The sequence below is a fragment of the Palaemon carinicauda genome, chromosome 31 (genome assembly GCF_036898095.1).
Source record: "Palaemon carinicauda isolate YSFRI2023 chromosome 31, ASM3689809v2, whole genome shotgun sequence".
NCBI lineage: Eukaryota > Metazoa > Arthropoda > Malacostraca > Decapoda > Palaemonidae > Palaemon > Palaemon carinicauda.
The window spans coordinates 33,728,971-33,743,996 of record NC_090755.1 but is presented as its reverse complement, the minus strand read 5'-3'; the positions used below and the strand labels follow the sequence as shown (position 1 = coordinate 33,743,996).

At 47.0% G+C, this 15,026-nt stretch overlaps 1 protein-coding gene across 1 annotated transcript in view; it reads left to right on the top strand.

Annotated features, from left to right (window-relative positions):
- Positions 1-15,026, top strand: part of LOC137624393 (probable inactive protein kinase DDB_G0270444) — a 228,653-nt gene that overhangs the window by 20,975 nt on the left and 192,652 nt on the right. Inside the window, exon 2 of the mRNA XM_068355130.1 lies at positions 3,208-3,469. Coding sequence (XP_068211231.1) covers positions 3,208-3,469 — 262 coding nt within the window. The remainder of the gene's footprint in view (positions 1-3,207; positions 3,470-15,026) is intronic.

The window sequence follows — 15,026 nt, the reverse complement described above, 5'->3', positions numbered from 1 at the left end:
GGGACCTCCTCATTCGGTCAAAAGATCAAAACATCTCGCTTTTGACGAGGTTCGTCCAAGGGAAGTTGAACGTCTTGGCGGACTGTCTCAGTCGAAGAGGTCAGGTGATCCCTACAGAGTGGACGCTCCACAAGGATGTGTGCAAGAGTCTTTGGATGACTTGGGGTCAACCCACCATCGATCTCTTTGCGACCTCGCTGACAAAAAGGCTCCCGACTTATTGCTCTCCAGTCCCAGATGCAGAGGCGGCCCACGTAGATGCCTTTCTGTTGGACTGGTCTCACCTGGACGCTTACGCCTTTCCACCTTTCAAGATCCTCAACAAGGTGTTGCAGAAGTTCGCCTCTCACGAAGGGACCAGGTTGACATTGGTTGCTCCCCTCTGGCCCGCGAGAGAGTGGTTCACAGAGGTACTTCTATGGCTGATAGACGTTCCAAGGAGTCTGCCTTTGCGGATGGATCTCTTACGGCAGCCTCACGTAAAGAGACTTCATCAAAGCCTCCCCGCGCTTCGTCTGACTGCCTTCAGACTATCGAAAGACTCTCAAGAGCTCGAGGATTTTTGAAGGAGGCAGCTAGAGCGATTGCGAGGGCTAGAAGATCCTCTACCATCAAGATCTACCAGTTGAAGTGGGAGGTATTTAGAGATTGGTGCAAGCCCTCCTCTATTTCCTCCTCCAGTACCTCTGTAGCGCAGATTGCGGATTTTCTCCTATATCTGAGAAACGGTCGCTCCCTCTCTGCATCCACTATTAAAGGCTACAGAAGCATGTTAGCTTCTGTTTTCAGGCATAGAGGCTTGGATCTTTCGAATAACAAAGATCTCCAAGACCTTAAGTCTTTCGAGACCTAAGGAGCGTCGTATTTCAACTCCTGCTTGGAACTTAGACGTGGTCCTACAGTTCCTAATGTCAGACAGGTTTGAGCCTTTAAATTCAGCCTCCCTGAAGGATCTTACCCTCAAGACACTTTTTTTGGTGAGCTTGGCTTCGGCTAAAAGGGTCAGTGAGATCCATGCTTTTAGTAAGAACATCGGCTTCTTGACAAATAAAGCAATATGTTCTCTTCAACTTGGTTTTTTGGCCAAGAATGAACTTCCATCTCGTCCTTGGCCTAAATCTTTTGAAATGCCTAGTCTTTCGGAGATCGTAGGTAATGAAGTTGAAAGAGTGCTGTGCCCCGTTAGAGCTCTTAAGTTTTACTTATCTAGAACTAAACCAATACGACGTTGTTCAGAGGCTTTATGGTGCTCCGTTGAAAAGCCCTCGTTGCCCATGTCTAAGAATGCGTTATCTTACTTTATTAGACTTTTAATCCGGGAGGCACATTCTCATTTAAGTGAGAAGGATCGTAGTTTGCTTAAGGTCAAGGCTCACGAAGTTAGAGCGATAGCGACTTCGGTGGCATTTAAGCAAAATAGATCCCTTCGAAGTATTATGGACGCGACCTTTTGGAGGAGCAAGTCGGTGTTCGCTTCATTTTACTGGAAAGATGTCCAGACTCTTTATGAGGACTGCTACACACTGGATCCATTCGTTGCAGCGAGTGCAGTAGTGGGTGAGGGTTCTACCACTACATTCCCTTAATCCCAATATCCTTTTAATCTACTCTTGAAATTTTTAATCTTGTTTTGGTTTGTACGGAAGACTAAGAAGTCTTTCGCAATCTTTTTGATTTGGTGGGTGGTCAAAATGTTGTTTCTTGAGAGCGCCCAGATTAAGGGTATTGATGAGGTCCTGTTATAGGGGTGTTCGCCCTGGATATAGCAGCTCCTGGGAGTCTTTCAGCATCCTGAGAGGATGGCTGGGCTTCGTGAGGAAAGCGGACTAATGAGGCAGAGTAATCATCAGAGTCAGCTTCCTTACCAGGTACCTATACTTAAGTTTGTTTTTATGAAATATTTGTCAAAAACTCTTGAGCATATACGCCTTTATTGGTATAATACTGGTCTCTACCCACCACCATGGGTGTGAATCAGCTATTTATATATTCACCGGCTAAGTTTAATATTTAAAAATGATATTTTCATTATAAAATAAATTTTTGAATATACTTACCTGGTGAATGTATAATATTAAAGGCCCTCCCTTCCTCCCCGATAGAGACCCTACGGACTGAGAAGAACTGGAGTGGTTGAGAAGTATATGCGGTATCTGGCCGATAGTCGGCGCTGGTGGGCACACCCGCAACCTTCATGGCGATCGCTCGCGAGTTTTTTGGAATCTGTCGGGCCGTCGGAGACGTCAGCTATTTATATATTCACCGGGTAAGTATATTCAAAAATTTATTTTATAATGGAAATATCATTTTCCTTCCCATTTTTTAGCCATGTTCCCCTCTATGTCAAGAAGCATTTCGTCTAAGGTAACAGTTGCAATTTTGGTTTTGGATTATAGGTTGTGTGTCTAGCCCTTTTGCTTTTTTCCTTCCCCTCTCTGTGGGTGCAGCCGTCGTTCCTTAATTTTTTGGATCAAGTTTTGGTGTGGGTTAGCTTACATTCCAAGGAGTTATTGTATAAACGTCAGTTGTAGAATATCCACCATCCTCCTTGCGAAGTGGATGATGGCCATTTTTTGTAACATCATATCCCTCCGAGGATACGGAGTTTTCCTCGATTGTCTGTCAGCAGACGGAAACCTATCCCGTGCTGTGGGAATCTACTCTCAAGTATCGGGAGGTGGTAGTAGTCAACACTTCCAACTTTCTATGTGGTGCGGGTGTATTGAAATTCCTGGATTTTAAAGGAGCCAATTTGGCTAAAGTACTGTAGCTTCCTCCCTCTTAAGGAGAAAAGACCTATTAAAAGACTAATGTTTCTGTTCTTGTAGGAACAAATCACAATTTTTAAAAGTACCTGGTAATATATAGTTTTCTCAACTATACCTACGTTACGTAAGTCTTTTTAAAGAGTCACTCCCTGCCTTAACCCTAAGTGAATGTGTAAGTGGCTACTCAGTGTACTGGTTGGGGGGGTTGCCTTCCCTACTACCTGCCAGTAACTACCGATACCTCATTGTGATTTTAAACGGCCAAAGTTCCTCCCAGGCTGAAAGCATACTCCTTTTGAATGACTTGCGTTTGTATAGTTAGGAGAAATACAAATTACTTTTAAAATTTGGTGTTTTGCACATGTAAAAGATCTACTATAATAACAGTACTAAAATGGAATGTGAATACTGATTCATTAATGCTATTTTTTTCTCACAGGACCAAAGTGTTGAACAAAAGTGTGATGCAGATTTAACCATGGACTTAGGATGCATCAAGAAAGAAGAACTTGATTTATCCTCTATACCAGCTTGGTCAGAGGAGGAAATCAAAGAAGAAGCATTTCGTATCGTAAAAGAGGAACCAATTGAGCAACATCAGGACTTGTCTTGGACAGAAGAGGAAAAGCCAGTCTCTTCCAAATTGAATTTTCCAGAAGCGCGAGTTGTGCCAGAAAGATTAGGAAATATTAAGGTTCTAAGTAAGTATGGAAACCTTCCCATTTTATTTATAAGTAGGTTTACTCTGCACTTTAAAGGTACAATACAGAAAACCTTCTTACTTGCCGATTCCCAAAGCACTTACTTGATTATCCACTGTTGAACTATTGATACCTTTCTGAAAACATATACGTTGAAAATTCACTCAACTGAATCTGCTAAACTGGAGGAGGCTCCTGTATGGTTATTTGTTCCAACGTGGCATACAAACCCTGGTCTTTTGATTAAGGATAGCGTTTCAGCGGGAACTGTAATCGCTCGTTAAAATTTTGATAGCAAATGGTTTTCCAGTTGGATAGTGGGTGTGCAAAGAGCCGCTGTCGTTGACTGATGTATAAGACAACGCTCCTTATATCAAACTACCTGATCTCTTTTTCTTTTCAAGAAGTGAATGATTGGTTGCAATGGAGTGGAAGCAAGATGATGATGTTTGCCAGGGGAAAGGGGGACTGTGCAACCTTATTAGGGTTCACTCCCTTGTACCTCTTGGGGAGGGGTGGTTATTACTGTTCACAGTCATCCCTGGATCCCAAATGTAGGTCGTGGCCTGCGGTGCAGTGGCAGGCACGTGCCCTGAATTACTCCTAAAAGTTTGAAATTGTCCAGTGCCTTCCCCTACCCCAGAATCCATATTTAACGTGTTGTCCATAAGAGGTTGAAAGCGGTTCCTGGGGTGAAATAGGAATAACAATATTTTCTGTTAAGATCATAATGGATGTGAAATCAAGTCTCACAACATTTCTGTGATTTTTAACATCAATTCAGTCTTGGGAAATGCATTTTTTTTCATAATCGGTAAAATTTGACCTTTTGACCTCTAGTGACGTCACTGATTACATAACTGATTATTCACAATACCATTCTATGGTAGAACAATCGCAAACCTACAAGAATATATCAAGTTTATTTAAATTGGTCAATCCAAACTAAAGTTATGGAGCTTGAAAGTTCCCTATCTCGAAAGCTCAGTTTTGGCACGTCGTTCGGAAGGGGTTAAAAAACGGTGTCTGGGACATAGTGGGAATGAGAATATTTCCTGTTAACATCCTTTATTTTATTGCCAGGACCCGGGGCTACCAGAAAATACCCATTTAGTATAGTTTTGGGGGTTTGCATTTGGACCTCTTGTAACCCACCGACTACTCTTCGCCGCTCTCTGGAAGAGCTAATTAAGGGGATCTCTCTTGTGAGATTCTCCAGCCGACAGGTCTCTTTCTCGGCGGCCGAAATCCTTGACCATAAAGTATGCGATACATTCTACTTCATGGTTGGATATCTGGTTAGGGACCTTGGGAATCCTGGTACGAACCAAGGATTTCTCCAAGGAGCATACCAGGAAGGCAATGGAGACCTTCCTTCTCTCAGGCAGGTGCACGATCGAGTTTCTTGCACACCAAGTTTCAAAATTGTTGGCAAACACCATCTTGAAACGTTGAGATACGGTGTCAGAGATTCCACCAGCGGGTCCCCAACGTCGAGCTAACTAGGCTCAGACATTCCTCTCTAGAGGGAGCCCACCTCTTTGAGCCTAGGGACGTGGAACTTGCTGCTGAGAGGTTTAGGAAGTCTCATTAGGACTCCCTCCACCATAGGGCTTTGACATCCAAGCTCTATGAACCTCCAGCACCTCTGCAGTCCCGTCCAACCAAGACCACAACTATGAAATCAGCAGCGATGACAGTGGTGTCTAACTAGCCCTTTCCTGTCATGGAAAAGAAAGGCAAGAAGTCCTCCACGGGAGGGAAAAATCCTGGAGGGAGTAGCCGAGGCCGCAAACGCTCGGATAGGCACCCCACCTGCTTCTCCACCAGTGGGGGATGCCTATAAGTTTGCTCGGACAGGTGGAAGCAATTCGGGGCTGATCCCTGGAGAATCTCCAAGTTAATAGACTCCTTTGCTATGGGATCCGCAAGGGGGCAGGCCCTTCGGGTGGAAGTTCAGACCCTGTTGAAGAAAGGCGCTCTCCAGGAGGTCCTCGACGGGTCCCCAGGCTTCTTCAGTCAACTCTTTCTTGTAAGAAAGGCATCTGGAGGCTGGAGGCCAGTCATCGACCTCTCAGCCCTGAACAAGTTTGTCAAACAAACTCCGCTCAGCATGTACACGGTCAGACTAGGGGGAAGACCTCAAGACTTCAGATGTCCACTGGACCTAAAGGACGCATACTTCCAGATTCCAGTCCGTGCGCCTTCAAGGAAGTACTTAAGATTCAGCCCTGATAACAGGAAGTACCAGTTCAAGGTGCTGTGCTTCGGTCTTTCCACAGCACCTCAAGTTTTCACCAGAGTATTTGCCCTAGTGTCATCTTGCGCACAGGATTGGCATCCCTCTCCTCCGCTACTAGGACTGGGTGTCAACCCTTCTTCATCACCGAGACAAACTTCTGAGACTTTGCCAAGATCTGGGGATCATGGTAAATCTTGAGAAGTCATCCCTGCTTCCTACACAGAGACTGGTATACCTAGGCATAATTATAGACACCAATCTCCACAAAGCCATCCCATCAGACGATAGGATAACAAGGCTGGGAAAGGTCGCAAGACCTTTTTCTCAGATGAGAAGAACTTCCAGCCCAAACATGGTTACGTCTTCTCGGTCACCTTTCATCACTGGCCGGTCTAGTTGCCAATGGTCGCCTCAGGATGAGTTCCCTCCAGTGGCGACTCAAGTCCCGGTTGAACCAGACTCGCGATTTCCCGGACATCCGGATCCCCATGGGATCAGCGAAACGGACGGATCTTCAGTGGTGGGTGGCAGACGAGAATCTGCGAAAGGGAGTGGATCCTCTTGTCCTCCCCCCACTCCAAAAAAAGAGGTGAGGCTCCCATGTGCTGCACCACACGACCTCAGGCCTCTGGTCAGAGTCGGAAAAGTACCTCCACTTAAATCTCCTAGAGTAGAAGGCCGTCTTTCTGGCCCCTCAACAGTTCCAACAATTCCTGGCGGGCCACTTGGTGGTGATGAGCAACAACACCACAGTAGTGGCTTACATCAACAAGCAGGGAGGTACTTTTTTGCAGCACCTATCCCATCTGGCAGTAGAGATACTGAGATGTGCCGAGATCCACTCAATACCACTATCGGTATGTTTCATTCTGGGCAAAAGGAATGTGCTCGCTGACAACCTGAGCAGAGCATCTCAGATAGTGAGTATCGAGTGGTCTTTGTGGGGTTCTCCGACAGTGGACCTCTTCGCAACGGCCCGGAACTTCATGCAAAGTGAAAAGTCTTCTTTGGTTGGTGTCGTGGAAGGGTATCTCTCCTCTCGATGCCACTATTCCAGCAATAGCGGAGAAGATCCTCATGGATTTGCGTGAAGAAATGCGCCTGTCAATCTCGGCAGTAAAAGGCTATCGCTCAGCCTTTAGACTGAAAGGAATGGACATTTCCTCATCGCTAGAAGTTTCCTTACTCATAGAGAGATATGAACTTACCTTTCCTCAGTCTGAGGTGAGACCTCCCCCTTGGAACGTGGTTCGCGTGTTAGGTCTCTTCCCTCCCTATGAACCATTACGCCAGGCAACAAATCGCCACCTGACTTGGTCTCTCATACGACATCGTCCATTCAAGGGGATGGGGAGAGATAACGCTCAGCTTCTTCCCTGAGTTTATTGCTAAGACTCAAAACCCGGGAGTAGCAGATCCACGATTCCACTCCTTCCGGATTTTGAGTCTTCGTTCTGTAACAGATGACCCAGACCATCTCTTACTCTGCCCAGTGAGGAGTTTGAGGCTGTGCCTTAAGAGAACAGCCGCAGCCTGTCCACGTGTGCCTGCACTATTCGTCAGCACAGGAAGGACCAAGAGGAGGGTCACTAAGAACACCATCTCAGCATGGATTTGCAAGGTCATAGACCATGCATTGAATCCAGACCCTCCTCCTTCACGTCATCCCAGAGCTCTTGATGTCTGGGGTAGCTATGTCCCTGGCATTCAAGAGAAACTTGTCAGTGACGCAGGTTCTACAAGCTGGGGTGTGGAATCGTAAGACCTCATTCACATCCCACTACCTGCAAGACGTGACCCACAGGAGACTCGATACGTTCTCTATTGGTCCTGTGGTGGCTGCACAACAGCTGGTTGAAGACCTCAAACTTCTTATTGGACAGGTAGAAAAAGGTTGAGGGCATTGTTACCCGGTTTTAGTCTGCGTGAATGAAAAGGTTTGACTGGCCCTTATTCTTTTCTTCATCATCCCCTCTCTTGGGGAAAGCAGCATCCTGTGTTCTCTGCACAGCTGACTCAAACCAGTGCAGGTAAACCATGCTCCCTTGTGTACCTAGTATTAAAACTAATACTGTTGCGGCCCCATACCCTGGCGAGGTGGTATTGGGAAAGTCCTGGTTACACAGTTTTTCGTTCTAAAGTACTCAGAATAACTTCCTGGACGGTCACACTTTTTATATACCTCAACACAGATTGCATAGGCCGCGGACCTTGCGTAGCAAGGTTTTAGCGACGTGTAGGGACTAATTATTTTCGATTGCTGACATACTCAGATAAAGGAGCCCCTGGGTAAAGCCAACAGCCAGATTGGCAGGGACGTCCACCCTTCCTAATGGGCGAGTCACCCTTATTAAATAGCGTGGTTTGTATTCGTTACGGAACAAATGATAAATTCTTGGATAATTTGTATTTTCCTAGCTATACAAACCTTAGCTATTTCTACAAACTTGCCCGCCAGTCCTACCTCCAAGCAAAGTGAGCTCAATCACAGGTATGTGAGGGGGAGCGGTAGCAAGCTACCCTCCCCCCCCCAACTAGCGGTGTGGGTAGTTAACCCTCGCTAAACTATACTGGCTCGTTATTTCAGCTACACCGAAAATAATACGTACATATACCAAGGCACTTCCCCCAATTTTTGGGGTGTAGCTGACATCAAACAAATGTAACAAAAAAGGGAACGTCTCCTCTCTGGTCCTCCCAGCCTGACAAGGACCTCAACCGTGTTCGGCTGGTACTGCTAGGGTGGCACAGCCCACCCTCCCACATTATCCACCACAGATGAAGCTTCATAATGCTGAATCCCCTACTGCTGCTACCTCCGCGGTCATCCAAGGCACCAGAAGAAGCAGCAGTGCCTACCGGAACTGTCACAATCACTCTCCATTCATTCCTATTTCTAGCAGGCTCTCTTACCTCTCTCACATCTATCCTACTTTCACCCTGAGCTTCCTTCACTCCATCCATCCTCCCAAACCTTGGCCTTCCTCTTGTACTTCTCCCATCAACTGTTGCATTGATCACCTTCTTTAGCAGACAGCCATTTTCCATTCTCTCAGCATGGCCAAACCACCTCAACACATTCATATCCACTCTAGCTGCTAACTCATTTCTTACACCCGTTCTCACTCTCACTACTTCGTTCCTACCCCTATCTACTCGAGATACACCAGCCATACTCCTTAGACACTTCATCTCAAACATTCAATATCTGTCTCTCCGTCACTCTCATTCCCCACAACTCCAATCCATACATCACAGTTGGTACAATCACTTTCTCATACAGAACTCTTTACATTCATGCCCAACCCTCTATTTGTTCCGTAACCGAAATACAAACCACGCTATTTACATTGGGTTTACCTTTTTAGCGCGGGTAGGGCAAGGGATAGCTTGCTACCCCTCCCCCCCCCACACACTAGTGATTTGCTTCACTTCACTTTTGGCTCCGGCGATAAACAGACGTGTCTGTCCATCGTCTTCGTTGACAGCCTTTAATCTTTTTTCTGCTTTTTCTTTCAGTTGTGTGTGTGTTAGAAGTTGACCACCTTTATTATTACTATGCGTACGTGGCCTGGTATTGCCGGCCGCCCTTGTGGTACTTTTATGTCGGCCATGGACACGGATCCTCACACCCTTTTCCCTCAGTGTCGAGGCCGACGGTGTGATCAGGAAAATAAGTGTAGTGAGTGCAGGGAGTGGTTTGCCTCCCAGTGGGAGAGGTTTGGCCGCCGGCGTAAGAAGAAGTCCATGAGAGACCGTTCTCCTTCCGGGGTTGCCTTGAAGGAGGAAGGTTCTCGGGACTTCTTTCGCCGCCCAAACCTCCTCCGAAGCTCCCCCTCGTTCGGCTCCTAAGGAGAGTCGGCCGAGTGGGAGCGCAGACCTTAGTTCTGTTTCCCGACCTTGGGTGGGGGGAGAGGGCGTCGCCTCCCATAGCGGGGCGGTTCCTCCTCCTCCGGGGGAGGTTATTGATGAATCTCTGTCTAATGATGATCTTTTACAGATTTGGGCTTCCCTGGGGCTTAAGGGCTTGCCCTCCAGGGTTGCCCTGATTGACCTTGTCCAGTTGGGGGCCGCCGTTAAGCAGTCGCCGGTGATAGCAGAGGTAGATCCTCTGTCTATCGTTGACGTCGTGGTGGCAGAGGCCTCCGACGGGGCAGGGCAATCCTCTGTAGGTGCAGTTTGGGATGTTGGTGCTGACGGCTCTCCTCCCCCTTCCGTACATCCTTCGAAGGGGGAAGGGAGTCCTACGGGTTCTCCTGCTGTCCAGCTTCCCTCTAAGGGGAGTGCTTTGACTGAGTCTCCCCATCGGAGGACTGATGGTCCTGACGATCTTCCTCGTGGCCGCCTTCGCCGTAAGGCTCACCGTCCACTGCGTTGCAAGGGCCTCCCGTCTCCTTATAAGAGTGTTAAGAGGCGCCTTTTTGGATCTTCTTCCTCCGAAGGGCACTCTCCTCGCCGTAAACAGCCTGCAGCTCCAGCTTCATTAGACCTCTCTGGGGATCGGTTTCCTACGCCTGCCAGACCTTCACCTTCTGGGGCAGATATTCAGCAACCTGACCTCGTCACCCGACGGGCAACGGTCCCTTCGGGGCAAAGGAATTCTTCCCTTACACGTGCAGTGTTAGCGCACAGGCGCTCTCCTGCTCGTCAGCGCTCACCTGTTCGTCAGCGATCTCCTGTTCGCCAGCGCTCTCCTGATGTTCGCCCTTCTTCTCGCCAGCGCTCTCCTGAGGACATCCTTCAACCTGTTGTTCCTGAGGAGCGCCCAGCGCGCCAGCGTTCCCCTGCTCGCCCTTCTGCAGTGTTAGCGCACAGGCGCTCTCCTGCTCGTCAGCGCTCTTCTGATCGTCAGCGCTCTCCTGTTCATCAGCACTCTTCTGAGGACCATCGCCCTTCTGCTCGCCAGCGCTCCCCTGTGGTCTCCGAATTCCCTGCAGTTCCTGTTGTGCGCCATCAGTCTCCTGAGCGCTCTCGCGAACCTCAGCTTGTTCCTGCACAACATCGCCCGCGTTCTCCTGCGCGTGTTTCTAAAACAGGTTCGCCCACGCACCTAAGCGCTTCCTGTTCCTGTTCGTGAACGCGTTGCGCCGACTGTTCCTTCACAGGATTCCACGCGTCGCCCTCTTGCTCGCCAGCGATCACAGACGATTCAACAATCGTCTGCTCGTCAGCGTTCTCCTACGCGTCAGCGATCACCTGAACATCGGCGATCTCCAGACCGCCCGCGTGACCTATCGCCTGCGCGCATGCGTTCTCCAACGCGCCGTCGCCCAGAGGTTCTGGAAGGATATGGTTCGCCCTGTTAGTTCGCCCTCGCGCGATCGTTCGCCTACGCGACCTACGCGCTATCGCTCGCCAACGCGTCACCATGCGCCAACGTGCCATCGCTTGCCTGTGCACCACCGATCGCCTGCTCGCAATCGCTCTCCCACGCGCTACAGGTCTCCTGACCAACGCTCACTCTCGCCCACGCAGCAACGCGTTCCCTCGCCGTCGCGCCAACGCATTCGTTCACCGGCTCGCCCACGCGTCTTTCTTCCCCCTTTCCTTTTCAGGCAGGTCCAGTGGTGTCCACTCCGAAGGATCGCCCGATCCCTTTCCCTCCAGCGAGGATTTCGGACTTTGTGTCCGTGGAACAACAGACTTGGTTTTGTCCTCTGATGTGGGGGTTAGTGAGGGTTGTGAAGCCAGCACTCGCCGATCAGGGAAACAAACCAACGGCTGCCTCACCTCCGCTGAAGAGAAAGAGAGTGGTGGACTTCGTGGTAATTTCCCCCAGGGAGAAGTTGGTTCCTAAGAGGTCTGTCAGGAAGGCCCCATCCCCTTCGCAGGCGTTTTCTCCTCCCGTGGACGAGGCTTTTCCGTCCTCGGGTGAATCCAGTGAGGCGATAGTCTTCCCCTCGGCACCAAGGGGGGAGCCTTCTCTTCATGGCCCCCCAGATGCTGAAGCCTTGATGAGGATGGTGGGCTTAGGGATCAGCAGCTGGGGTCTAATGAACAGTGGGAACTACTTCCCTCTGGACCTGTGCCCAGCTGTTGATCCAACTAAATCAGTCAGCACTTTCTCTTTTACTTTTGGTTATTTCTTTTTTCTCCCATCTCTTCCTTTTGGGCTGATATTGTTGACAACTTTGGCATGTTCGATTATACTTTGGATGCTGCTTTGGATTTGGCACAGTGTGGATGGACGGCATTCCATCTCAACCTGTGCCAATTTAGACGCCATCACCCTCTGGCAGACCCCATTGGGTGCAGACCAAGTCTGTTATGAGTCTGGCTCCAGTGATCCGGTTTTAAGTCACCCATATTTGCGGGTAATGGGTGACGCCAGGCATTGGAGTCGACGGTGGGAGGGGCTAACTACCCCCACTGACCAGTGTACGCCCACCTAAAGAGAGGCAGCCCCTTTCTAATAGAGGACTGGTCCCCGCTGAAGCCTCTTCTCTTGTTGGGCCACATGGGATAGGAGGACTGACACCCTCCGATAAGAGGTGGATAACCCGGCTTGCTCGTTACAAAAGAACCCACCCCTCTGTTGACGACCTGGAAAATACAAACATGGACCTCGGCACAGACAGCTCCAACTCGGGTTCTAACATAGTAACGTTGGAACCTTATATTCGTTATGGAAATAATGATAAGAAAACACTAGAGAAGAAGAGAGAGAGTGTGAAAAATGATGATAGTACCCAAAGATATAGAAAAATAGAAGTATTACCTGGTCACTATGAAGTAGTGGATTATGAAAATTTTTTTATCTTAGAATTTGAAAATGGAAGAAATGAGCGTTTAAATGTTTTCAAAGCTAACAGAGAAATAGTCAATTTATGTGGAGGGCAGCCAAAAATTTTACCCCAAGGAAATGGAAGTCTCTTGATAGAGACACTATCCCCATTACAAGGTGAAAGGCTAAAAACACTGACAACATTGGATGGTCATTGTGTGAAATGCATTTCGCACCCTACTTTCAACCAGGGTAGAGGTGTGATATATGCTCCAGAATTGCTAGATATAGAGGAAAAAGAAATTGAGGATGAACTGAAAAGTCAAGGAGTAGTTAAAGTAATCAGAATGAGAGAGAGTTGGAGAACAACGTATTCCTCTTGCTACTTAGATTATAACATTTGATCAATGTAGATTGCCAAATGTTATTAAGGCTGGTTGGCTATTGTTGAAGGTGAAACCTTATATCCCTTCACCATTGCGATGTTATCATTGCCAAAGGTATGGCCATTTAAGCCAGAAATGCAAAGAAAATGTAAATAATAAGCCAGCTGTTTGTGCCAACTGTGGAAAAAGTAGCCATGGAGTATGCAGAGAAAACCCTAATTGCATACATTGTGGGGAGGCACACCCAGCTACATCTAAAAGTTGCATCAAGTTTATTTTGAAAAAGAAATTCAGGCCATTAGGACCATGGAAAGGGTTACTTTTAAAGAGGCTCGTAAAAGAGCTCTTGAAAAGCAAATAAGACCAGGGCAACATTTTTCAATGGTTCTGAAGAAAAACTTGCCAAACCACACTGACGAAAATTACATCTCTACTTCTAATATGAAAAAACAAATGAAAGTAGTTAAAGAGGTTGAAAGTCCCATTGAAAATCTATGTCCAGAAATTGTAGAAAAATCAAAACAGATACTTAAAGATCTGAAAGTTATTCAAAAGCCAACTACTCAGATTCTAAACAATAGTACAAACCTCTCTCAGGCTGTGACCTTGCCTGATCTGATGGAGGTTCCACTTGAAACTAGTTTACCTGGTGAACCTGTAGTGGGGAAGGTGCAAAAACCTGACAGATCACAACCTTTTAATCGAAAAAGAGAGTGACCTCCATCTCTCTTGCCTCCTACCATAAGAAACATTAAAGTCACGACTTCAAATAAATATGATATCTTGTCTGCTGATGTTTCTGATCAACTAAAAGGCAAATTGAACCAATCAGAAATTCAAGTTGAGGTCCACCATCCTCCTCAACAATTAGATCAAAAGGTCACAAAGAAAAAGAAGAACACAAAACCCACTATATCAAGATCCTCTCTAGAGATACCACCGGGAAATATTGTTAGATCAAATATTGCCAATGGGAAGACTTCATCTAAGGTGTCTTCCAAAAAATAAATCATAGTTTTTTCCTACATTCTGCAATGGAATTGCACTCCCCTATAACTGTATGTCTACAAGAAAGCAAGCTCTATGCTAATACTCCTTGTCCTCGAGAGTATGTTAGCTATAGAACACCATATGATCAACGAGCAGGGAGCCATGGGGGAAGTCTTATATACGTTCGTCGAGATGTTCCCCATATATCTTTGTCCATCTGTACCCCTCTGCAGGCAGTGGTTGTACAGATAGATATAGGGAGAAAATACACAATCTGTTCTCTTTACTTGCCTCCAAATGATAACATCTCGTATGATAATATAGTAGAGGTGATTAAACAACTCCCACAACCTTTTCTCTTACTAGGAGATCTTAATAGTAGACATCCTTTATGGGGTGATGTTTTGGCAAATGCAAGAGGTAATATTATATCATCAATTTTGGAGAATGAAGATGTCGGGCTCCTTAATACAGGAGACCCCACACATTTTCATGTACAGACAGGTACCTTGTCCTGCATTGACCTATCAGTTGCAAGCTCTAACTGTCTTCTCGATTTTAATTGGAGAACATTAGATGATTGGCATACTAGTGATCATGCACCAATCATTATAAACACCAACAATGTTCCACCTTTACAAAGATCGCCTCGATGGAATCTTGATAAGGCGGACTGGAATAGATTTCGGGAGTTAAGTGAAATTGAAGGAAATGCAGAACAGTTTGAAAGTGTTGATGATGCCATAGACTTACTTAATGGAACTCTTCACACAGCAGGAGTGAATTCCATTCCCAAAACAACAGGGATATTCAGACGACGACCAGTCCCCTGGTGGTCATCAGAACTAAATGCCCTGCACAGAGCCACAAGAAAGTCTTTAATTCGATTGCGCATGCGCCGTACTGAGGAGAATTTAGTCATATACAAGAAATGTAGAGCACAGTTCCGCCGTGCCATGAAAGAAGCTAGGCGCCAGTCTTGGATGTCATTTGTTTCCTCCATTAACAGTAGAACACCAACATCATCTGTGTGGAGGAAAGTCAAAAAGATAGCAGGCAAATTCACCCCAAACCCACCACCAGTGTTAAAGATAAATGGCCAGTATATGACTGAAGCAACCGAAGTTAGCAATGCCCTGGCTGACCATTTTTCAAATGTATCGTGCAAGTGTGAAGCAGCTCCTGGTCACCAGTATAGGAGCATTGAAGAAAAGA